Source organism: Scyliorhinus canicula, chromosome 11 (assembly GCF_902713615.1).
Source record: "Scyliorhinus canicula chromosome 11, sScyCan1.1, whole genome shotgun sequence".
Classification (NCBI taxonomy): Eukaryota; Metazoa; Chordata; class Chondrichthyes; order Carcharhiniformes; family Scyliorhinidae; genus Scyliorhinus; species Scyliorhinus canicula.
In genome coordinates this window covers 33,426,928-33,453,954 of record NC_052156.1, presented here as the reverse complement: position 1 = coordinate 33,453,954, position 27,027 = coordinate 33,426,928, and the positions used below count along the sequence as shown (strand labels likewise).

Below are 27,027 nucleotides of genomic sequence, written 5' to 3'. Positions count from 1 at the left end.
CTAGTGAAGATCATGGGATTAACTGGTGTTATCGCAGACTTGAATTTGGAATGCAAAATCAAAATACTGCAGATGCTGAAAAATTGAAACAAATAACTGAAAATGCTGGAAATACTCAAAAGATCAGGCAGCATCTGTGAAGAGAGAAACAGGGTTAACATTTCAGGCTGTTAAGAGTTCACGTTTCCTGTAAGTAAAAGGAGAAATTACACCAGTACCAACAATTGCTGGTTAAATATAGAATTAGGTCAATTTGTGGCAGCCCCAATTTTCCTTTATTGTGGACAAGATCTTTCATTTCATCTCCAATGTCAACCTACCAACAATACAGGGCTACATGTATGCAAAAAGGATACACAAGCATCAGGGCATAGCTAAAGTTAAAGAGCCAAGCTACTTGTGAATTAGGTCAAAGCTCTGTAGCCTACCACATCTAGTGGGGAACAGTAGTAAACAATTGAACCATTTTTTTCCAGCATGATCTGATTAATGACAGTTCCCTATATCCGGTGAAGATGAGCTTTATAAATTTGGTGCATAGAACAAAGTAACTGGTTGGTTGATCTATTGTTTTTCATGCAACAACTTTAGGAGGTCTGTTCTGCCAGTTATTGTACAAAATCTCTGGACATTACATCTGGGTTTCCTGATGCTTTCAGGATGTGATATGGAAATTGTGATGTGGCACGCCTCATCATGAAATGTTCTACCAAAGCACTTTTGATCTGGCATCTCAGAAATGTTGTCTAGCCTGTGTATGTATCCAACTTTAAATACATGACTGCAGCTCACAAGGGTAATCACTGGTGCTAAGCATGTGTGTCTGCTCATAATGAGTTTGCAGATGTACTTTACATTTTGTGGATCTGACCATGAAAGCCAAACATTTGAACTCCACTCTAACTGATGTTTAGCCTACTCCTTCTGATATCTCAGTGGCTAGAATGTTTATAATTGGTCACAGTTGCAGTAAACCACTTCAGTATATTGATTCTCTTTTTAAAACTTGAGATTAGCTGCTTCAGCGAAGAGCAGACCTCCTGTTGATTTTTTTTGTGACCATTTCTCCATGGAAAGGAAAGAGGATGATTTAAGGATTGGTTAAAAAATCGACCGGAAAATAGATTTACGCTCATGAATTAAATATGCTCATGATTTTCAAGTTTTTAAATACAAGATTGCATGGACTTTTGAGATTAGAAATGCTGGAGGACATTAAGTCGGGGAGAATCACAGAAAATGCAGAAGAGGGCGCTTGGCCCATCGAGTCTGCACTGACACATGAAACACCGCGAACCTACCTACCTGATCCCACTTGCCAGCATTGGCCCATAGCCATATCTTTCTATGTTATGACGTGCCAAGTGCTCATCCAGATATTTTTTTAAGGATGTGAGGCAACCTGCCTCTACCATCCTCCCGGGCAATGCATTCCAGACCGTCACCACTCTCTGGGTAAAAATGTTTTTCCTCATAAATCCCCTGCCCCTCACGTTGAACTTGTATCCCCTCGTGACTGACCCTTCAACTAAGGGGAACAGCTGCTCCCTATCCACTTTGTCCATGCCCCTCATAATCTTGTACACCTCGATCAGGTCACCCTTCAGTCTTCTCTGCTCCAATGAAAACAACCCAAGCCTATCCAACTTCTCATCACAACTTGAATGTTCCATCCCATGCAACATCCTAGTGAATCTCCTCTGCACCCCCTCCAGTGCAATCACATCCTTCCTATGATGTGACGACCCAAATTACACACAGTACTCCAGCTGTGGCCTCACCATAGTTTTATACAACTCCAACATGACCTCCCTGCTTATGTAATCTATGCCTCAATTGATGCAGGCAAATGTCCCATATGCCTTTTTCACCACCCTATTAACCTGCCCTCCTGTCTTCAGAGATCATTGGATAAACATGCCAAGGTCCCTTTGTTCCTCAGAACTTCCCAGTGTCATGCTGTTCATTGAATACTTCCTTGTCAAAATTCTCCTTCCAAAGTGTATCACCTCATACTTTTCAGGGTTAAATTCCACTTGCCACTTTTCTGCCCATTTGATTAACCTGCCCATATCTTCATGTAACCCAAGACACTCAACCTCACTGTTAACCAGTCGGCCAATCTTTGTGTCATCCGCAAACCTAATGATCCTACCCTCCACATAATCATCTATGTCATTTATTGAAATGACAAATATCGGGGGGGGGGGGGGGGGGGGATTGCAGCACAGATCCCTGTGGTACTCCACTGGACACTGGCTTCCAGTCACTGAAGCAGCCATCTATCATCACCCTCTTTCTCTTACAACAAAGCCAATTTTGAATCCACCGTATCAAATTATCCTGTATGGCATGTGTATTTGCCTTCTTCATAAGTCTTTCATGTGAAACCTTGTCAAAGGCTTTGCTGAAATCCTCATCTACACACCTGTCACCTCCTCAAAACATGCCATCAAATTTGTTAGGCATGACCTCGCTCTGACAAAGCCATGCTGACTATTCCTGATCATGTGGATATGGATTCTGTCCTTCAGAACTTCCTCCAATAGTTTCCCTACCACTGAGGTGAGACTCACTGGTCTGCAGTTCCCTGACTTATCTGTTCAACCTTTCTTAAGCAGTGGAACCACATTAGCTGTTCTTCAGTCCTGTGGCACCTCTCCCAAGGCCAGGGAGGAATTAACAAATTGGGTCAGAGCCCTGCTATCTCCTCCCTGGGCCACAATTATTCTGGACCTGGAGATTTGTCCATTTTTAAGCCTGCCAACACCTCCAATACTTTGTCACTCCATATGTCAATGTGCTCAAGAACCTCACAGTCTCTCTCTCTGAGTTCCATACCTACATCTTCATTCTCTTGGGTGAACTGATATAAAGTAATCATTCAATACCCTACCAATGTCCTCTGGCTCTACCCACAGATTGCCCCCTTGGTCCCGAATGGGTCCTTATCTTTCCCTGGTTATCCTCTTCCCATTGATATAGAATATCTTGGGATTTTTCCTTCTTTTACCAGCCAGAGCTTTCTCATATCCCCCCTTTGCTCTTCTAATTGCTTTCTTAAACTCCATCCTTCATTTTCTGTAATCCACTGGTGCCTCTGCTGAGTTGCTCCCCATGTACTTGCTAAAAGCTTCTCTTTTCCTTCTTATCGAATCCTCAATATCTCTGGTCATCCATGGTTCTCTGGGCTTGTTACTCCTTCCTATCACCCTAGAAGGAACACGTTGGGCCTGTAGCCTCCCCAATTCCTTTTTGAACTCCCCTCCCACTGCTCTCCTGTAGATCTCCCCACAAGTAACTCTTCTCAGTCTACCGTGGCCAGATCCTGCTGTATTTTACTAAAATCCGCTCTCCCCAAATCCAAACCTTTTTTTTGCAACTTGTCTATTTCTTTGTTCATAACAAACATAAAATGCACCACACTAAAATGCTCACCCACCACCACCTCAACCACTGGTCCGGCCTGCAGAATGTACTGATGTAAGCAAACATGGACTGTTAGAAAATAAAGTTGTACTGATTTTACAACCACTAATGTTCACCTGATTTTGGAATAAAGTAACTTATCAATTTGTACCAGGCTTTATTTTGCTCAATATTTTCTCTTCTGTCTCTGGAAGAATATGGGGATTGTTCCACCCCTAGAGACGCGTTGTCAGAGAACAGTGAAAGATGACCTCCATTTAAATAAATAAAAGCTCACTAATATTGGGACTGATGTCATGGCAGACATAGATTTGTGATGCAGAAGCGGAAATAGAGTTAACATTTTAGGTTGTTAGGAGTTGACGTATACTGTAAGGAAAAAAGAGGAATGGCATTAATGCCATCCATCTCTATAGTGTTGCAGTGGCTACCACTGCTACCTCAGCGTTGAGGTCCCGGGTTCGATCCTGGCCCCGGGTCACTGCCCATGTGGAGTTTGCACATTCTCCCTGTGTTTGCATGGGTCTCACCCCAACAACCCAAAGGATGTGCAGACTAGGTGGATTGGTGACCCTAAATTGCCCCTTAATTGGAAACAGAATTGGGTACCTGAAATTTATAAATAATGCCAACCATCGCTTGTTGAATATAGATTTAGGTCAGTTTGCAGTGACTTCAATTTTCCTTCATTATGGAGCAGATTATCATTTCAGCTCTAATATCAATGAAAAAGCAGGCTTTCTTCTGTCTTTTTAAACACAACACCAGCAGGAGTCTGCTCTTTGCAGTCAAATGTTCTGCAGAAACTCCTCCACCTCAGTAATGTCAATGTATTTTTTCAGGTCTTGTTCTCTTTGAATCACTGACTGGTGTGATGAATGTAGGAATTTTGTGTATATATATATATATTTATAAGTATTTGCTGACGTATGGGTTAAAGGCCTAGTTTAGAGTGCGTTTGACTTCTGCAGTCATGTTTTAAAAGAAATCCTAGTTTGAAAGACACGCATACTTTAGGAGCCAGGGGTGCAACTAGTCATCGGAAAAACTTGGGCTAATTAAGTTTTGTTTTGATTAAGGGGATTACCCGAGGGTTGATTAGTTTTCAGCTTGGTGAGATTATGTAATTGTTGGATGGAGCTAAGGCATCAGGCATTTTGAGAATTGAATTGAATTTCATTTATTGTCACGTGTACCGAGGTACAGTGAAAAGTATTGTTCTGCGTACAGACCAGACTGATCGTTCCATGCATGAAAAACATAGGACATGCATAAAAACACAATGTAAATACATAGGCACAGGTATCTGTGTAGCACTACTACAAGTAAACAAGGAGTGTAGTGCTACTCAGTAGAGAAGTTGTGTGAAGAGATCAGTTTAGTCCATAAAGGGGTCATTCAGGAGTCTGGTAACAGCTGGGAAGAAGCTGTTTTTGAACCTGTCAGTGCGTGTTCTCAAACTTCAGTATCTTCTGCCCGAAGGAAGAAGTGAGAGAGAGAATAACCTGAGTGGGAGGGGTCTTTGATTATGCTGCCCGCTTTCCCAAGGCAGCAGGAGGCGTAGACAGCGTCAATGGATGAAAGGCAGTTTCGCGTGATGGACTGGGCTGTGTTCACAACTCTCTGTAGTTGCTTACGGTCTTGGGCCCAGAAGTTTCCATACCAGTCTGTGATGCAGCCGGATAAGTTGTTTTCAATGGTGCATCTGTTAAAATTGATGAGAAAGCATTTTCAGTTGCGTTCCGTTCTGGATGAAGCTGGGACCATAAGTCAGGTTTTGCTCTCTGCAGTGCAGTTAAAAAGAGATTAACAGTCTTTAAAGCAGTGCAGACCTGTCTGAGGACAAGGGGGAGCTGAAACAAGCCAGTTGAAACAGCTTTTGAAGACATACAAAGTTTCTGCATGGGTCTGACAGGAGTCAGAACATAGCCGTAATATCTTTGTAAAACAAGTATTCCTCTGTGCCATTGGTATTTAAGTTGAAGTGAGAGCTGAGATGAGTTTTACTTGTTGTTTAAGTGGGAATAAAGATAGCAATTAAGGGTATTGTATACACTTGTTTAAGGGGTATTTGTAGCTATTTTCTGGTGTGATGTTAAAGATTGTAATACTGTATTAGTTATAAGGTTTGTTTTAATATACCATATCCCTATTTCTGCGTGCAATCACTCCAGGAGTGAAGTGTCCTTTCCTCACAGTCCCAAAATTAAAATAAAATGTTGGGGTTTTTGTCCAGTATCCTAGTCACTGTTGGGTCTGATCTGGGATCGTAATACAATTGAGAATCAATGAATATGCCACTGACTGGTAAGAATTAATGAATGTGCTTTTGAGCTTATTCTGCCATTCAGTTAAATCATGACTGACCTGTGCTTGCACACCATTCCCATGCCTTTGTTCTGTATCCCTTGATACCGATGTCCAACAGGTCTTCAATCTGAAATGTTAATTCTTTCTCTTGCCACAGATGTTGCCTGACCTGCAAAGTATTTCCAGCATTTTCTGGATTTATATTTATTGATTACTGGAACACAGAGTTATGCTGGTGACGAATTAGCGGGGATAGAACAGAACACTGAAAAGTAAAAGGGTCCAACTTAAATTAAGTTAAATTTGAGTTGTTGAGAATAGTGGCCAAAGAGAATATGACAGAAAGAGAATTTCAACTAGACTTCGAGTGACATTGACTGGAAGGAGAATAGTGTAAATAGGAATGGTAGTATGGGTGAGTGCAACACTGATTATAGGAAAGAAGGAGTAACACTAATACCAGCCCAAGAGGGCCGCTAAAGAATCGAGGGACTAGCCCTTGAGCCTGTCATGTCATTCAGTTGATCTGAACCCCAGCTTTATTTATCTGCCTTTGTTCCATATCCCTTGGAACTTATGCTTAAAGACTCAATTAGACCACACTTCAACCTTATAAATGCAAGGGAATACAAGTCAAGTTTATGCACCCTGTAGACCCAGTTATGATTCTGGTGAATCTGCGCAGTACCCCGTCCAGAGCCAACATATTGTACCTTTCCAGTGGCCAAAACCAAGGCTTGTGCATCACTTCCTCGCTTTTGTATTTAAATCCCAGTGAATTAAAGACCAACGTTCCATTCACTTTTTGAACTATGCACGAGTTTTTAGTGAATTGTTTATATGGACACTTGTTTAAAAGCAAAATTTCAGATGGTGAAAATCTGAAATAAAAATGGAAAATGCTGGAAATACTCAGCAGATTAGGTAGTATATTTTGGAGAGAGAAACATAGCTAATGTTTTAGCTCAATAAACGTTCATCGGGGTTCTTTGAAATCTATTCAAATTTATTTTCGGATACAAAAACGGATACACTTTCACACAGTTCAACGCCACCTTCCATAATTTTGCCCAATATCATCGAGTCATAGAGGTCTACAGCACAGAACAGGCCCTTTGGCATCTCGGGTTTGTTTGTTCTGGTCAAAAACAATCACCTAAGTATTCCAATAGCCTTGTATGCCTTGGCATTGCAAGTGCACATCTAAATACTTCTTAATTGTTATGATGGTCTCTGCCTCCACCACTCTTTAAGACAATGAGTCCCTCTGGGTGAAAAAGTTTTTCCTCACATCTCCTCTAAACATGTTTCCCCTTACCTTAAATCTATTCCCCCTGGCCATTTATCACTCCTGTCTACTCTATCTATGCCCCTCAGAATTTTATACATCTCAACCCCTCAGTCTCCTCTGCTGCAACAAAAAACAACCTCAGTCTATCCAATCTCTCTTCATAGCTAAAACTCTCCAGCCCAGGCAACTTCCTGGTAAATCTCCTCAACACCCTCACATTCCTCCTATAATGTGGATTCCAGAACTGCACCCAATTCTCTCCAATTGGGGCCTAACCAACGTTTTATATAGTTTCAGCATTACCTCTCTGCTCTTAAATTCTATGCCTCGCCTAATAAAGGCAAATATACCATATGCCTTCCTAATCACTGTATCCACCTGCCCTGCTACCTTAAGGGACCAGCGTACATGCACACCAAGGTTTCTATGATCCTCGGTGTTTCCCAGGGCCCTGCCGTTCATCATGTGTTCCCTTACCTTGTTTGTCCTGCCCAAATGCATCATCTCGCACTTATCCGGATTGAATTCCATTTGTCACTGATCAGCCCATCTGACCAGCCTATCTATCCTCCTGTAATCTAAGGCTATCCTCCTCATTATTTACCACTCCACCAATTTTCATATTATCAGTGAATTTACTGATCAAACCTCCTACATTCATGTCTAAATCATTTATATAAACCACCACAACAAGAGCCTCTCTTCAGGACCCCACTGGACACAGGCTCCCAGTCAGAAAAAACATCAGCCTCCACTTCCTGCCACTCAGCTAATTCTGGGTCCAACTTGCCAAATTCCATTGGATCCCATGGCTCTTACCTTCGCTCTAAGTCTCCCATGTGGAACCTTATCAAAAGATTTGCTGAAGTCCAAGGAGACTCCGTCAAATGCCTTGTCCTCTTCTACACATCTAGTCACCTCTTCGAAAAATTCAGTCGTACATAGAAGCAGGAGTAGGTCATTCGGCCCTTCGAGCCTGCTCCGCGTACCATTATGATCATGATCACCCACTCTCTGGGTGAAAACAATTTTCCTCACCTCAGTCCTAATAGGTTTACCCCTTATCTTCAAACTATGACCCCGAGTTCTAGACTCCCCCCACCATCGGGAACATTCTTTCTGAATATACCCAGTCTAATCCTGTTTGAACTTTATTAGTTTCTATGAGATAGAACATAGAACATAGAACAGTACAGCACAGAACAGGCCCTTCGGCCCTCGATGTTGTGCCGAACAATGATCACCCCACTTAAACCCACGTAACCCGTATACCCGTAACAATCCTCCCATTAACCTTACACTACGGGCAATTTAGCATGGCCAATCCACCTAACCCGCACATCTTTGGACTGTGGGAGGAAACCGGAGCACCCGGAGGAAACCCACGCACACACGGGGAGGACGTGCAGACTCCACACAGACAGTGACCCAGCCGGGAATCGAACCTGGGCCCCTAGAGCTGTGAAGCATTGATGCTAACCACCATGCTACCGTGACGGTCGTCAAGGCCAGACGGCAAGCGTCACGCCGCCTGCCTCGGCCGATGATGTCAGCCGCGCATGCGCAGGTTGGACAACGCCAACCCGCGCATGCGCAGTTGCCGTCTTTTCACTCAGCCGCCCCGCAAGACGTGGCGGCTTGATCTTGCGGGGCGGCGGAGGGAAAAGAGTTTGTCCGATCGTGGGCCTATGCCCACCCTTGGCACGGCCGTGGTACTGCCGTGTCATTTGGGCCCCCAGATGCCCCAAACGGGCATCTGGCGCCCGTTTCATGACGGAAGCGAGCAGGTGTGTTTGCTGCCGTGTTGAAACGGGCGTGAAGGCCCGGCCGCTCGGCCCATCGGCCTTGGAGAATCGTCGCTCGCCGTACAAAAAGGCGAGCGCCGATTCGTGGTGTGGGGGGGGGGGGGGGGGGGGGGTGGGAATAGCGGGAGGGCGTGAAAAATGTCGGGAGGCCCTCCCGCTATTCTCCCACCCGGCATGGGGGGCGGAGAATCGCGCCCTACAGTCCTGCCATCCCAGGAACCGGCCTGATAAACCTTCGCTGTATTCCTTCCATAGCAAGAACATCCTTCCTCAAATAAGGACACCAAATCTGCACACAACACTTCAGGTGTGGCCTCACCAATGCCATATACAATTTCAGTAAACAATCCCTATTCCTATACTCAAATCCTCGCGCTATAAAGGCCAATATACCATTTGTTTTCTTTACTGTCTGCTGTACCTGCACGTTTACTTTCAGCGACTGATGCACAAGGACACCAAGGTCTGGCTGAGTACCCACCTCTCTCAATTTGCACCCATTCAAATAATAATCTGCCTTCCTACTTTTGTTACCGAAGTGGGTAATCTCCCATTTATCCATATTATACTTTATCTGCGATGCATATGCCCACTCACTCAGCATGTCCAAATCATGCTGAAGCAGCTCTGCATCCTTCTTACAGCTCAACCTCCCATCCAACTTTGTATCATCTGCAAATTTGGAGACAACACATTTAGTTCCCTTGTCCAAATCATTAATGTATAATGTGAACAGTTGGAATCCTAGCACAGATACCTGTGGTACCCGACTAGTCACTGCCTGCCAGTCAGAAAATACCCATTTATTCCAACCCTTTGCTTCCTGTTTGCTAAGCAGCTTTCTATCCACTCAAGGCACTACCTACAATCCCTTGTGCTTTAACTTTTCATAGTAATCTGCTGTCCTTGTCAAAAGCCTACTGAAAGTCTAAATAAACCACATCCACCGGTTCTCCCTGGTCAACTTTTCTAGTTACATCTTCAAAGAATTCCGGTAGATTTATCAAGCATTATTTCTGTTTCATAAATCCATGCTGACTTTGTCTGATTTTCCCACTACTTTCCAAATGCTGTGCTATGAAATCCTTGATAATTGACTCTAGTAATTCGCCTACTACCAACGTTAGGCTCACTGGTCTATAATTCCCTGTTTTCTCTATACCTCCCTTTATGAATAGCGGACTTATATTCACTGCCGTCCAATATGTAGGAACCATTGCAGAGTCCAAATAATTTTGGAAACTGAACGCCATTGAATCTACCATTTCTTAGACAACTTCCTTAAATACTCTGGATGAAGATTATTAGACCCTGGAGATTATCCGCTTTCAATCCTATTAATTTCCACAAAACCATTTCTCTACTAATACTTAATAATACATACTAATACAATCAAGGTGGTCAGACATAGTCTATGTCCATTTGTAATTTCCTGAACTTGCTTACAGAACTCATTGATATACAGTTCTCAATTCTTTCATCCAAGTCATAATATCATAAAATAATAGAATGATACAGTACAGAAGGAGACTGGCTTCCTGGAGGAGCTTTCCAATTTGATCCACTCTCCTGCTTTCCCCCCATAACCCTGTAAATTTTATCTTTTTGGTATTTATTAATTTCCTTTGAGAAATTATTATTGAATCTGTCCCCACATCTTTCCAGGAAGTGCATTCGTAAGAATCGTAACTCTGGTTTGTTTAAATAGATTTTCATCATGACACCTCCTGGTGCTTTTGTCAATACTGTTTATACGACACCCTGGGCAAGTGTGTGGTCAATTCCAGCCCAACATGTCCTGGGGGCACAACACACGTGAATTAATCAATAATTCTTATTAAAAATCCTGAAATCTTTGGCCCTTGGCTACCCAATAATTACAGTCACCAAGTTTTTAAGTTGAAACACAATTACTGTTGATTTATAACAATGATGAAATATGCAATAAATGAAACTGAAAATCAACAAGCTAACCTACTACCCCCTTTAACTGTCCCCCTCCCCCCCCCCACACACACACAAGACAGATAAACACAGAGAGGGGGAAAGGGGTGAAAATAATAAGGGTTGAGGTCAAAAGATAGTTTTGCTTCAAATGGTGGTTTGCAGCATGCTTCTTCACAGTATGCTTGTGGATTTAGGTCTCTGGTTTACAGCCTGCAATAATCTCCCTAGCAGGTTAACAATATTTCTCACAGCTTCTCCTGGAGAGACCCTTTGCTTCACATCAAACTTTTAATCTAGGATGTCGGTTCACATCAGCCTTTTTTCTGCAGAATAAGTTATCCAATTCTGAACTTTTCCTTGCACACTCTGTAATGGTTTTCCTGTAACCAGATTCATCCAGGCTTCCTGCTAGATCAAAACCACAGTCTTTCTGGAGAAAAACAAGAGGAAAGAGAGTGGGTCTTCCCTGTAACCTGCCAAAATGAAACTGAAAGCTCCTTGGGTCCCTGAACCATTTTCATGAGATCACATCCAATTAGCACCTGTTACCAGGCAGAGTACAGCCTTTTGGGCCAATTCATTAGCCACCAATCACATCAATCAAATTAAGTCATCGCTGAGGTCAGCCAGTCACCAATCTAAAACAACACAGCCCTCTGGATCCTGCTGTTTGAATTAAAGGAATAGGCCTCTTGCAGTTACCAACAGGAAGTACCCGTGAACTGTAAATCTGTCCTCTGATTACTGACCATTCTACCACTGGGAACAGTTTCTCCTTATTTACTTTATCAAAACTCTCCCTGACTTTGGGCACCTCTTATCAAAGTTCCCCTTCACCTTCTCTGCTGTAAGGAATGCTACTCAAGTTTCTTTCATTTCTCCACATAATTTAAGTTATTTCCCTGTAATATCATTCCAGTAAAGCTGTTCTGCACTTTCTCAGACCTTGACATCCTCCTTGAAGTTGATAGAGAATTGGACATAGGCTGGGAACTAATCAGCATTTTTAAAAACATGGACCATAACGTCCTTGCTTTTGATCTTTATACGTCTATTTATAAAGCCATGGGATCATGCATGCCTTTTTAACAGCCTACTATGTACACCCTTCCATGTCTCTTTGTCCCTGTTACTGTACCACTTTTACCGTTTCATCATTTAGCTTGTATCACCTCTCATTCTTTTTTTTTAAATATAATTTTTATTGGAATTTTTTACAGAAAATATAAAACATAGTGACAAACAATGAAATGCAACAAAATAACCCATAATAACCGTACCACCCCCAGACCGTATCGACGCATGTATCCCATCCCCAACCCCCCCAACCCCAATGAACAACAAAAGAACTTCAAAATAAATTTAAATTAAATAAACAAACATAGTCATCGTCCACCCCCCCCCCTTTTCCCTCCCCCTTCCCCCCCTCCCCCCCCCCCCCCCCCCCCCCACCGGGTTGCTGCTGCTACTGTCCCCGTACCCTATCGTTGAGCCAGAAAGTCGAGAAAAGGTTGCCACCGCCTAAAGAACCCTTGTACCGACCCTCTCAGGGCGAATTTGACCTTCTCTAGCTTAATGAAACCCGCCATGTCATTGATCCAGGTCTCCACGCTTGGGGCCTCGCATCCTTCCATTGTAGCAAGATCCTTCGCTGGGCTACTAGGGACGCAAAGGCCAGCACACTGGCCTCTTTCGCCTCCTGCACTCCCGGCTCCACCCCAACCCCAAAAATCGCGAGTCCCCATCCTGGCTTGACCCTGGATCCCACCACCCTCGACACTGTCCTCGCCACCCCCTTCCAGAACTCTTCCAGCGCCGGGCATGCCCAGAACATATGGGCATGGTTCGCTGGACTCCCCGAGCACCTGACACACCTGTCTTCACCCCCAAAGAACCTACTCATCCTTGTCCCAGTCATGTGGGCCCGGTGCAGCACCTTGAATTGGATGAGGCTAAGCCGCGCACACGAGGAGGAAGAATTAACCCTCTCCAGGGCATCAGCCCATGTCCCGTCTTCGATCTGTTCCCCCAGTTCCCCCTCCCACTTAACTTTCAGCTCCTCTACTGACGCCTCCTCCGCCTCCTGCATAACCTTGTAGATATCAGATATCTTCCCCTCTCCGACCCAGACCCCCGAAAGCACCCTGTCGCTCACCCCCCTCGCGGGAAGCGAAGGGAATCCCTCCACCTGCCGCCTAGCAAATGCCTTTACCTGCAGATACCTGAACATGTTCCCCGGGGGGAGCCCAAATTTCTCCTCCAACTCCCCCAGGCTCGCAAACCTCCCATCAATAAACAGGTCCCTCAGCTGTCTGATGCCCGCTCTGTACCAACCCTGAAATCCCCCATCAATGTTCCCGGGGACGAACCCATGGTTCCCCCTTAACGGAGCCTCCATCGAGCCCCCCACTTCTCCCCTATGTCGCCTCCACTGCCCCCAAATCTTGAGGGTAGCCGCCACCACCGGACTTGTGGTATACCTTGTAGGAGGGAGCGGCCACGGCGCCGTTACCAGGGCCCCCAGGCTTGTATCTCCACAGGACGCCCTCTCCATCCGTTTCCATGCTGCCCCCTCCCCCTCCATTACCCACTTGCGCACCATCGACACATTGGCCGCCCAATAATACCCCGAGAGATTGGGTAACGCCAGCCCCCCCCCATCTCTACCCCGCTCCAAGAAGACCCTCTTCACCCTCGGGGTCCCATGCGCCCAAACAAAGCTCATGATGCTGCTCGTAACCCTTCTAAAAAAGGCCCTAGCGATAAAGATGGGCAAACACTGAAAAAGGAACAAGAACCTCGGGAGAACCGTCATTTTGACGGACTGCACTCTACCCGCCAACGATAGCGGCACCATGTCCCACCTTTTAAATTCCTCTTCCATCTGCTCCACCAGCCTGGTAAAATTAAGCTTATGGACAGTCCCCCAACTCCTGGCCACCTGCACCCCCAGGTATCTGAAACTCTTCACTGCCCTCTTAAATGGGAGTCTCCCAATTCCCTCCTCCTGATCACCCGGGTGTACTACAAATACCTCACTCTTGCCTAAATTTAACTTATAGCCCGAGAAGCCCTCAAATTCCGCTAACAGCTCCATCACCCCCGGCATTCCCCCTTCTGGATCCGCCACATACAACAGCAGGTCGTCCGCATACAGCGATACACGATGTTCCTCCCCACCACGCACCAGACCCCTCCATCTCCCTGACTCCCTCAACGCCATAGCCAAAGGTTCAATCGCCAGTGCAAAGAGCAAGGGGGACAGGGGGCACCCCTGCCTGGTCCCACGGTAGAGCCTAAAGTACTCCGATCTCCTTCCATTTGTAACTACACTCGCCATCGGAGCCGCGTAGAGCAGCCTCACCCATTTGATGAATCCCTCCCCGAATCCGAACCGCTCCAGCACCTCCCACAGGTACCCCCACTCAACTCTATCAAACGCTTTCTCCGCATCCAGCGCCACCACTATCTCCGCCTCCCCCTCCACTGCCGGCATCATAATAACATTTAGCAGTCTCCGCACATTCGTGTTGAGCTGCCGTCCCTTGACAAATCCAGTCTGATCCTCGTGTATCACCCCTGGCACACAGTCCTCTATCCTGGTGGCCAGGATCTTCGCCAGCAACTTAGCGTCAACATTGAGGAGCGAGATAGGCCTGTATGATCCACACTGCAAAGGGTCCTTATCCCGCTTTAGGATCAGAGAGATCAGTGCCCGCGACATCGTCGGGGACAAAAGCCCCCCCCCCTCCCATGCCTCATTGAAAGCTCACACCAACAGGGGGCCCACCAGATCCGCATACTTTTTATAAAATTCCACCGGGAACCCGTCCGGCCCCGGCGCCTTACCTGACTGCATTTGTCCAATCCCCCCGACTAGCTCCTCCAACTCTATCGGCGCCCCCAGCCCCTCTAGCAGCTCCTCTTGAACCCTTGGGAACCGTAGCCTGTTCATGAAGCTCTCCATCCCCCCTCTCCCCATCGGAGGTTCTGACCGGTACAGTTCCTCGTAGAAGTCCCTAAAGACCCCATTTACTTCTGTCCCCTTCTGCACTACATTCCCACCCCTATCCGTCACTCCACCAATTTCCCTAGCCGCATCTCGCCTGCGGAGCCAACATCCTGCTCGCCTTCTCCCCATACTCATATACCATGCCCTGCGACCTCCTCCACTGTGTCTCCGCCTTTCTGGTGGTCAACAAGTCAAATTTGGCCTGAAAACTGCGCCGTTCCCCCAGCAACCCCTCCTCCGGTGCCTCCGCGTATCTCCTGTCCACATCCAGGAGCTCCCCCACCAGTCTCTCCCTCTCCTTCCTCTCCCTCCTTTCCCTATGGGCCCGGATGGAGATCAGTTCCCCCCGGATCACTGCTTTCAGAGCCTCCCAGACCATCCCCACCCGGACCTCCCCCGTATCATTGGTATCAAGATACCCCTCAATACTTCCCCGGACCCTCCTACACATCTCCTCATCAGCCAGCAGCCCCACATCCAGGCGCCAGAGCGGGCGCTGGTCCCGCGCCTCCCCCATCTCCAGATCAACCCAGTGCGGCGCATGGTCTGAGATCGCTATGGCCGAATACTCTGCATCCTGCACCTTCGGGATCAATCCCCTGCTCAGGATGAAAAAATCTATTCGGGAATAGACCCTATGGACATGGGAGAAAAGGGAATACTCCCGCGGTCTCGGCCTCCCAAACCTCCAGGGATCCACCCCTCCCATCTGGTCCATAAACCCCCTCAGCACTCTGGCCGCCGCCGGTCTCTTACCCGTCCTTGAACTGGACCGGTCCAGTGGGGGATCCAGCACTGTGTTAAAGTCTCCCCCCATGATCAGGCCCCCTGCCTCCAGGTCCGGAATGCGACCCAACAAGCGCCTCATGAAGCCGGCATCATCCCAATTCGGGGCATATACATTAACCAGCACCACCTTCTCTCCCTGCAGCCTACCCTTCACCATAATATATCTGCCCTCCTTGTCCGACACCACCTCAGCCGCCTCGAAGGCTCCCTCTTCCCCACCAGGATCGCCACCCCCCCCGGTTCTTCGCGTCCAATCCTGAGTGAAAAACCTGCCCCACCCACCCCTTCCTCAGACGAACCTGGTCCGTCACCTTCAAGTGGGTCTCCTGGAGCATAGCCACGTCCGCCTTCAGATGAGAAAATACCCTGGTTCTCTTAACTGGCCCATTCAGCCCCCTCACGTTCCAGGTAATCAGCCTAATCAGAGAGCAACCTGCCCCTCTCCCCCGCCGGCTAGCCATAGCTTATCGACTGCTCGCCCCAGGCCAGCTCGCCCCGCCTGACCCGTTCCCCATGGCGATAACGCCTCTCCTCTACCCCCCCCCGGCCCACGCCAGCTCCTTCCTGGCCATTCCAGCAGCAACCCGGTATCCCCCCCCCACCCCCCCAGGCTAGGACCCCACCTAGCCGCGACGCACCCTCCATGGTACTTCTGTGAGTCAGCTGACTTCTGCTGACCCGGCAGCTCCTGCCAAAACCCATCTCCTCCCGGCATGGGGTCATCCCCCTCTTGCCACACCTCCTTGGCACCGCTTCAGCGCCGGAAAGAAAACCAGTAGAGGCCACGCCCCCACCTCCAGCTCCGCCCCCCCTGCCCCGCAGCGCGGACAACCAGAGGAAAGCCTGCGCTTTCACACTGCCACACCCCACCCTTCCGACGCAGCTCCTCGAAATCCAGTTTCACCCCAACCCCCGGCCCCGTACAGAAGAGAACATATAAAGCACATACCCCCAACGTTCCCCACATACACCACACCCATACCCAACAGACAAACCCACCCGGAAACAGAGCAAAAAGAAAAGCAGCATAAAAAAAACACGTGTCAAAATTGAAGAACAGCAACAGCGAAAACAGCAACGGCCATAGTGTGTCCCCAGATCCTAGTTCGAGTCCAGTTTCTCCGCCTGTACAAAGGCCCACGCCTCCTCCGGGGACTCGAAGTAGTGGTGCCGGTCCTTATACGTCACCCACAGACGCGCAGGCTGCAGCATTCCAAATCTGACCTGCTTGGCATGCAGCACCGCCTTCGTCCGGTTGAACCCGGCCCTCCGCTTTGCCACCTCCGCACTCCAGTCCTGGTAGATTCGTACTACCGAATTCTCCCACTTGCTGCTCCTCTCTTTCTTGGCCCAGCGCTGCACACACTCCCGGTCACTAAATCGATGGAACCGCACCAGCACCGCCCGCGGGGGTTCATTTGCCTTAGGCCTCCTGGCCAGCACTCTGTGAGCTCCCTCAAGCTCCAGGGGCAAATGGAAGGACCCCGCTCCCATCAACGAGCTCAACATCGTGGTCACGTACCACGGGAGATCCAGCCCCTCCGCCAGGCCCAGGATCCTCAAATTCTTTCGCCTCGTGCGAACGTCCAGCTCCTCCAAGCGGTCTTGCCACTTTTTGTGAAGTGCCTCGTGCAACTCCACTTTCCCCACGAGGACCACGGCCTCCTCCTCCCGCTCAGCGGCCTGCTGCTGCAACTCCCGGATAGACACCTCCTGGGCCGCCTGAGCTCCAAGCAGCTTGTTGGTAGTCGCATTCAGTGAGTCCAGCAACTCAGCCTTCAGCTCCGCAAAACAGCGCAGAAGAGCAGCTTGCTGCTCCTGCGCCCACTTCCACCAGTCCTCGGGTGTTCCGCCGGCCGCCATTTTGTCCTTCTTCCCCCGCTTGTCTTGTGGAGCTGCTGCAGCCTTTTCCTTTGCCCCACTCCGGGTGAGCACCATAAATAATGGGGAATGCTCCTCTAGACACCTTCCCCCACCGGGATTTGTCGAGACAGCGCAGTTTGGGGCCCTCAAATCGGCCCAAAAGTCCTTAAGTAGCGGGAGCTGCGGTGCGGCACTGCAAAGCCGGTTTTCTGACCGCTCCACTCCTAGTCCAGGCCATCCACCGGTGGAGAATCTGAGAAGGAGTGTTCCCACACGGGGAAAATTCCAAACAGCACCACTACGAGCCCTTAAAAGAGCCCCAAAGTCCGAAAATAGTGGGAGCCACTGAACGTGCGGCTTAGCTCCGCATCACCGCTACCGGAAGTCCGTCTCCGCTTCGTCAATGGCCTTGGTGAGATCTTTTCACAGTTCTTCCCTCTGCTGCTAGAATTCAGCTTTCATAAAGGCCCTCAGGTCAGCTTGAGACCTATAAGCTGGCCCTTCCCCCGCTAGCATGCTTGCAGAGGCTTTTGTTTGTTGCTGTTCAGACAAATCTTGCACTGTTTCTGAGGGTCTGATAACTAAGAAACATCCTATTCCTGGGGGAAAATACTCTTTGAACATTCACCCACGCCTTTTCATCGAAATTCCAACCCGTGCTGCCCAAAAAAGAGCTCTTTTCTGCAACCTTAGGCAGGAGCTGCCTCTGTGTGCTCACTCACTTCATGATGCACACCGGAAGTCTCCCTCTCATTCTTCTTAATGAAATGAATCACTTTACACTTCTCCTGAAGTCTGTTACTTTTCTCCTCACTATTTACTCTGAGTTGTGTGTTATTTGCAGCCTTTGAAATTATGTCATGTATGCCCAAATCAAGGCCATTTATATAAATCAGAAAGAATAGTGGTTCCAATAATGATCCCTGGGCAGCACCACTATATACTTCTCTTCAGTCTTCAGTGAAAAGCCAACATTTGTCACTACTCTCTGCTTATTTTCCCTTTGTCAAATTCTTATCCTTGTATCCAGTGTCCCTTTAATCCCATGGTCTTCAATCTTATTAACAAGTTTATTTGTGATACTCTATCAAAAGCCTTTTGAAAGTCCACATATCCTCATTAATCCACAATCAAATTAATCAGGTCATGGTGGCTTTCATTTATCAACCTATATTTTTCAAGTGTAAATTAACTTTGTCCTGTTGTGTGTGTAAAAGGTTTCTGCACCACCAACTTTCGGCTGCCTGGCCTATAGTTGCTGGGGTTATTCTTTTTTGAACAGGAATGTAAGATTTTCAATCCTCTGGTACTACTTCAATGTGCAAGCAAGATTGGAAGATTATGACGAACGCCTCTGCAACATCAATCTCAGAAACCTAGGATGCACCTGACCAGATCTGGGTGACTTTTCTACTTTGTAGGGTAAAAGCTACGCCCTGGTTAATACCACTTAATACATCCTGCTAATGACAGAACTTTCTCTTTATTCCTAATCTACCTTCCAACCAATGCCACTTCTTCATTTTGTGTGTTTTTCATCTTATCATGTGCCTTTATAAAATGATTGAGGATCAAAAGTCTGCACAATTAGGTAGCATATTGATCTTAGCTTATTTGAGGAAGTGACTACTCAAGTGAACTGTGGTAAATCTATCCAACTTCCAACAAATTACACAAGGAAAGCCTAATGATTACATTCAAAACTGTAGGAACCTGGGGTAAACCCTAGAAAAGGATAAGGAACTAGTTGAAGCATAGGAAACAATGAATATGTGTTCAAGTGATGTCAGATTGGATTTATGTAATCACATGATTTTGAATCTCAATGCAAAGTGGTTACATTTGTAGATGGTACCAAACGAAGGGCAGCAAAAGCAGTTTGGAGATTGCAGAATGGGTAGAATTTTAAGGCCCTGTTGCATGTATGTAAATACCAGCATGGCTTACCTTGATCTATTTCTAAATTTATAACTACAGCACTGATTTAAAAAAATAATAATTTTAACTTTGTTTTCAGATTATTTTTATAATTTTGGATGGAAAGACTATGGTGTGGCTTCTCTCACCACTATCCTTGATATGGTCAAAGTTATGGCTTTTGCCCTACAAGAAGGAAAACTGGCTATTCATTGTCATGCTGGACTTGGAAGGACAGGTAACCCTTCTGGTAGATCTTGTTTCTGTAGAAGTTTGTGGATTTTAGAATTCAGGCATAAACAAAATACTTATTTGATTAATTATATCATTTTCCAAACAATATTAATGCTCATAATAAGAGTAATTATTTAGAATAATCTAAGCTGAATTGATTATATACATAAATGTTAATTAATTTAATAAGTAAAACAAGTAAACAGTGCAGTGATATCCCGCAACTGCAGAATTGTGGGAATTTGTGGAGAACATTGTGACTCTGGGCAACCATTCTGGCTGTAACTGAGTCCATCATGAGGAATTTCAGCTCACACCTGTTGAGCTGGAGTCTGAATTGGGAAACCCTGAAAATAAAGGATGACAAGGATAATTGTGAGCAGATATCCCGGCTCAGAAGATCAGGAAAAATAATCAATATCGGTGGAGAGGATAAGTAGTAACAAGATTCAGGAAATGGGGTGAATAACTTATAGGCTTCAAAAAGTAGTTATACTATTGGACAGAAAAATAATAGGAGTTTGCAACAAAGGCATTGCAGTGATTTTAATCATCTTATGGACTGGACAAATCAAATCAGCAAAAGTAGTTTCGAGGATGAATTCATTGAATGCATTTAAGGCAGTTTCCTCAGACAATACATCATGGAACTAGCCAGGGAAGGGGCTATTTATTTTTAAATTGTGCCTTGAGTAATGGGACTGAATTAATTAGTAATCGCATTGCAAGGGATCCTATAGGGAAACTGACCATAATTTGATACAATTTCATATCGAGTTCATGAGTGATGTACCCAAGTCTGCAACTGGTGTATTATAGTTAGGTAACTCCAATTCCATTGGTGTGAGGGATGCGTTAGCTAAGGTAGATCAGGCAATTGGGTTGAAAGGTATGGCAGTAGGTATGACAAATCCCTTGGATTTGATGGCCCACACTAATTGTGATCTTCCAAACATTCTCCAGATTCTGGAATGGTCCCAGTGAATTGGAAGGTAGCAAATGTAGCATCAGACTTCAATAAAGGAGGGAGAGATAAAAGGGAAAAGTATAGGCCAACTATAGGCTAACATCTGTTGTCGGTAAAATGCTGGAATTCATTATTAATTGGTAATATAGCACTTAAAAATCATATGATTAGGTGGAGCTGTCATGATTTTGTGAAAGGGAAATTTTAATTGGCCAATATATTCATTTTTTTGAGCATGTATGGTGAAGATTAGATAAAAGGAAAACTAGCAGATGTAGTATATTTGGATTTTAAATGACATACAATAAGGTGCCAACAAAGTTTAGTGCACAAGACAAGGTCCTATGGTTGGTGGTAATATTAGCATGGAAAGATTATTGGTTAAAGGACGGATGCGGAGAGACTGTTTCCCTCGCTGGACAATTTATAATTAGGGACATCGTCTCAGGACATGTGATCAGCCAGTTAGTGTGAGGTGAGAAATATTTTCCACCCAGATGGTTGTGAAGCGTAGAGTTCTCTACCCAAAAGGACCCTGCAAGCTCAGTCATTAAGTATATCCAAGGCTGTGATTGATAGAATCTTGGATACAAAAAGAATCAAGGGATGTTGGGATTGGGTGGTAAAGTGGAGGAATTGTTAAAAATCATCCATAATCTTACTGAATAGTAGAATAGACTAGAGGGGGCTTTTGTGACCCTTTCTTGCTCCTCTTTCTTCTCTTCTCATTAATGATCTGGGGACCCGGGTTTGAGTGGTGTAATTTAAACTCAATAAAATATCTGAAATTAAAAGTCTAATAATGACTTTGAAACCCATGGTTGATTGTCATAAAACCCATCCGGTTCACTAATGTTCTTTAGGGAAGGAAATCTGCCATCCTTACTTAGTCTGGCCTACATGTGACTCCAGACCCAGAGAAATGGGGTTGACTCTTAAATACCCTCTGAAATGGCCTAGCAAGCCACTCAGTTGTATTCAACTGCGACAAAAACACAAAAAAGGATTGAAACTGGACGGCATCGGAAACTACAACGGCAAGCCCCCGCCCCTATCGACCCTGCAAAGTCCTCCTTATTAACATCTGGGGGCTTGTGCCAAAGTTGGGAGAGCTGTCTCACAGATTAGTTAAGCAACAGCCTGATATAGAATTTACAGAGCAGAAGGAGGCCATTTGGCCCATCGAGTCTGCACCGGCTCCTGGAAAGAGCACCCTACCCAAGGTTAACACCTCCACCCTATCCCCATAACCCAGTAACCCCACCCAACACTAAGGGCAATTTTGGACACTAAGGGCAATTTATCATGGCCAATCCACCTAACCTGCACATCTTTGGACTGTGGGAGGAAACCGGAGCACCCGGAGGAAACCCACGCACACACGGGGAGGATGTGCAGACTCCGCACAGACAGTGACCCAAGCCGGAATCGAACCTGGGACCCTGGAGCTGTGAAGCGATTGTGCTATCCACAATGCTACCGTGCTGCCCCTAGTCATACTCACAGAATCATGCCTGACAGACAATGTCCCAGACACAACTATCACCATTCCTGTATATGTCCTGTCTCACCAGATAGACTCAGCAGAGGTGGTGGTGGCACAGTGATATACAGTCAGGAAAGAGTTGCCCTGAGGTCCTTAACATCGTCTCTGGACCACATGAAGTCTCATGTTTCAGGTTAAACATGGGCAAGGAAACCTCCTGCTGATTACCAGGTACCGGCCACCATCAGCCGATGAATCTTGTTGTTGAACACCACTTGGAGGAAGCACTGAGGGTGGCAAGGGTGCAGAATATGCTCTGGGTGGAGTACTTCAGTGTCCATCACCAAGAGTGGCTCGGTAGTACCACCACAGACCGAGCTGGCCGGGTCCGAAAGGACAGAGCTGCTAAACTGGGATTCAGCAGGTGGTGAGGGAACCAACAAGAAGGAAAAACACACCCCCACCAATCTGCCTGCTGCAGATGCATCCGTCCATGACAGTATTGGTAGAAGTGACCACTGTACAGTCCCTGTGGAGACAAAGTCCTGTCTTCACATTGAGGATACTCTGCATTGTGTTGTGTGGCACTACCACCATGTTAAATGGGATAGACTTCGAACAGATCTAGCAACTCGAGACTGGGCATCCATGAGGCGCTGTAGGCGATGAGCAGCAGCAGAATTGTATTCAACCGCAATCTGCAACCTCATGGCCCAGCATATCTCCCACTCTACCATTACCACCAAGCCAGGGGATCAACCCTGGTTCAATGAAGAGTGCAGGAGAGCATGCCAGGAGCAACATCAGGCATCCCGAAAAGTGAGGTGTCAACCTGGTGAAGCTAAAACACAGAGCATAAGCAGCAAGTAATAGACAGAGCTAAAAGATTCTACAACCAACGCATCAGATCTGAGCTCTGCAGTCCTGCCATATCCAGCCGTGAATGGTGGTGGACTATTAAACAACTCACTTGAGGAGAAGGCTCCACAAATATCCCTGTCCTCAATGATAGAGGAGCCCAGCACATATGTGCAAAAGAAAAGACTGAGACATTCGCAACAATCTTCAGCCAGAAGTGCCGAGTGGATGATCCATCTCTGTTTCCTCCAGAGGTCCCCAGCATCACAGATGTCAATCTTCAGCCAATATGATTCACTCCACATGGTGGCAAGAAATGGCTGAAGGCACTGGATACTGCAAAGGCTATGGTTCCTGATAATATTCCAGCAATAGTGCTGAAGACTTGTGCTCCAGAACTTGCTGTACCCCGAGCCAAGCTGTTCTAGTACAGCTCAACACTGGTATCTGCCCGGTAATGTGGAAAATTGCCCAGGTGTGTCCTGTACACAAAGGGGACAAATCCAACCCAGCCAATTACCGCCCTATCAGTCTACTCTCCATCATTAGCAAAGTAATGGAAGGAGTCATTAACAAGGCTATCAAGTGGCATTTACTCGGCAATAACCTGCTCACGGATGCTCCGTTTGGGTTCCACCAGGGTCACTCAGCTCCTGACCTAATTACAGCCTTGGTTCAAACATGGACAAAAGAGCTGAATGCCAGAGATGAGGTGAGAATGACTGCCCTTGACATCAAGGCAGCATTTGACCCAGTATGGCATCAAGGAGCCCTAGCTAAACTGGAGTCAGTGGGAATCAGGGGGACAACTGTTCGCTGGTTGGACCTGTCACAAATTTGATGGTTGTGGTTGTTGGAGGTCAATCATCTCAGCTCCAGGGCATCACTGCAGGAGTTCCTCGGGTACTGTCCTCGGCCCAACCATCTTCAGCTGTTTCATCAATAACCTGCCTTCCATCATAAGGTCAGAAATGGGGATGTTTGCGGGTGACTGCACAATGTTGCACCATTTGCAACTCCTCAGATAATGAAGCAGTGCATGTCCAAATGCAGCAAGACCTGGATAATATCCAGGATTGGGCTGACAAGTGGCAAGTTACATTTATGCCACACAAGTGCCAGGCAATGACCATCTGCGACAAGAGAGGATCTAACCATTGCCCCTTCACATTCAATGGCATTACCATCGCTGAATCCTCCACAATTAGCATCCTGGGGGTTACCATTGGTCAGAAATTGAACTGGACTAGCCACATTAATACTGTGGCTACCAGGGCAGGTCAAAAGCTAGGAATCATACGGCGAGTAACTCACCTCCTGATCCCCCAAAGCCTGTCCACCATCTACAAGGCACAAGGCAGGAGTGTAATTGAATGCTCTCTACTTGCCTGGATGAGTGCAGCTCCAATAACACTCAAGAAGCTTGACACCATCCAGAACAAAGCAGCCCGCTTGATTGCTCCTCCTTCCACAAATATTCAAACCCTCTACCACCGACGAACAGTGGCAAGATGCACTGCGGTAACCAAGGTTCCCTACAAGATGCACTGCGGTAACCAAGGTTCCCTGGACAGCACCTTCCAAACCTACAACCACTACCATCTAGAAGAACAAGTGCAACAGATATCTGGGAACTCCACCACCTGGAGGTTCCCGTCCAAGTCATTCACCACCCCGACTTGGAAATATATCGTCGGTCCTTTACTGTCGCTGGGGCAAAGTCCTGGAACTCCCTGCCGAACAGCATAGTGGGTGTACCTACACCTGAAGGACTGCAGCAGTTCAAGAAGGCAACTCATTACCACCTTCTGTAGGGCAACTAGGGATGGGCAATAGATGCTGGCCTAACCAACGACGTCCACATCCCGTAAATTAATTTTTAAAAACTGCACATCAATTCATATTTTTCCCCTTGTGACTTAAGGTGCTCAATAAGCAGTAGATCCCAATTTGGAGAGCAAAGTTTGATATTGATGTTCAGTAACATACAAATCTGTTTTGTTGTCTTTTTTCAGAGTATGTTGCCTAATGTTTACTACAATTTTTCCTTCGGCTATCACCAGGCCATGCATTGCCCTGTGGATTAGAAGGGAGTGGGTCCATCAGTCCTAGACCTCTGCCAATGTCAGTTTTTAAGTTGGGTATGAGAAATTATGCCAGATCTCCCCTCTTATTTTTCTTTTCTCATCCTTTTGGGAGGAGCATTGAATCTGAGATTTGAATGACCCCTTTGTAGGAATTGTTTCCTTTACTACTTGGATTAGAGATGCTTTATCCCACGCAACTGAAATTTTCTGGCATGCCTCCAATTTGATGTAATAAAACCAAAAAAAATCATCTTTTTCTTTCTGTACTGTATATTTGAATAAAAAGATCATTACATTAAGAATGGTATTGTTTAACTTTGAAATTCCCTTGTATCTCCTTAGGAGTCTTAATAGCTTGTTACCTAGTCTTTGCAACAAGGATGAGTGCAGACCAAGCAATACTGTTCGTTCGTGCCAAGAGGCCAAATGCAATTCAGACCCGCGGGCAGTTGCTGTGTGTTCGGGAATTTTCCCAGTTCCTGATTCCATTCCGAAATGTTTTTTCGTGCTGTGACCCAAGAGCTCATGCTGTTACAGTTTCTCAGTATCTCATTCGCCAGCGCCATCTGCTGCATGGATATGAAGCACGGCAACTCAGACATGTCCCAAAAATAATTCATCTGATTTGCAAATGGTTATTAGACTTTGCGGAAAACAGGCAACTGATTGAAGAAGGGAATATAGAAATCCCAGATCTTTCAGCAGAAATTGAAAAGACGGTATCACAGTTGGGCGTAGTGCAACTGGATAAAGAATTTGACAGCCAAGGCTTTGATATGGGAGATCATTTTGAGCACACTACAACTGAATTTATTCCTAACAATTCAGTATTGGTGAGCGAGCAGGAATTCGACCCTCTTTGGAAACGTCGTAATGCAGACTTCCTTCAGCCTTTGTCCCACTTGAAAAAGCGCCTAAGCTACAGTGAGTCAGACCTTCAGAGAGCTGAACTTTTCGCAGAACAAAGTGAGACACCTTTTACAGCACCAGCTCATGTTGCTTTCCCTGGCAAGTTTCATCAGCAAAGCTTGTCTCAGCTCAATCTCAGACAGCCCAGTCCAATACCAATGGAAATCAACCAGATCAGCCCATCTGTTCTGAAAGTACCAGAGCTTTGCCTTATGAAGCAAGGTCCATCAATTACCTTCAAATCTAATCCCTGGGAATGTCAGAAACCTTCTAATGCAAATGACCAAAAAGTGGAATCTCCGCTTTTTATAAGGAGGAAACTATCAAAAGAGATCCACAGAACACTTTCCTCAAGACCAACTACAGCTGCTGCACTAAAATATTTAATCTCTGAAGCACCAAATACAGTTGTCACTTCTCATGGTACTGGTAACGTTAATGAGGAAGAATGTACCAGGGTTAATGCCACGAGTAAACAGAATGCCAGGGTTGCTAAGGGAAACCTTTTCCCTCCTCCACTCTGCAAAAAATCTGCAGAGAAAGCTCCTGTAAATCACAAAAAAGTGTTTGCGCTTGGCGATGAAGAAAGAAAAGCCAACTGGTCAGCTGAAGATATTCCATGCATCACTCTACAATCAGAAATGAGCATTGAAGAAAGGAGATTGGCAGCAGGAAAAGCCATGGCATTTTGCATGAACTTTGATGAAGATCTCATAGATAAAGTAGAAATGTGGCAGGTGAGTTATTCTGCAATATACATAGATGTATAACTTGAATGTTGTCATTAACATATATTTGATGCCATTTCTGTGATTAATTCCCATCCTCTACCTGTGCCATCTCTTTCCGACCAATACCCTCTTTCCCATGTTTCAAACATCAACCACCCTTCAATGCAAGACTGCCTCTCATTAACTTTTCTCTATTATTCTAGTTCTTGCTCTATGATAGCCAAGGAAACCGCTGCTGTAATGTCAAACCCAGGATTCACAACCATTTTAACCATTATTGGCCTTCACAAAACCATGCCTCTACCTGCCTCTGCAACATTCTGATGGTGTAAAGATGCATTTTTGTTTATTTTTGCCAACCACCGTTAACTTCACAGTTTAAAGAACACTTG

At 46.1% G+C, this 27,027-nt stretch overlaps 1 protein-coding gene across 16 annotated transcripts in view; it reads left to right on the top strand.

Moving 5' to 3' along the window:
* Positions 1-27,027, top strand: part of LOC119973993 (protein tyrosine phosphatase domain-containing protein 1-like) — a 202,304-nt gene that overhangs the window by 117,853 nt on the left and 57,424 nt on the right. For all 16 annotated transcript variants that reach the window (XR_005462429.1, XM_038812744.1, XM_038812733.1 and 13 more), the window contains 2 exons: positions 19,464-19,601; positions 25,338-26,641. Coding sequence is in view for 15 of the 16 variants with exons in the window: in XM_038812744.1 (XP_038668672.1) it covers positions 19,464-19,601; positions 25,338-26,641 (1,442 nt within the window). In the remaining variant the exon portion in view is untranslated. The remainder of the gene's footprint in view (positions 1-19,463; positions 19,602-25,337; positions 26,642-27,027) is intronic.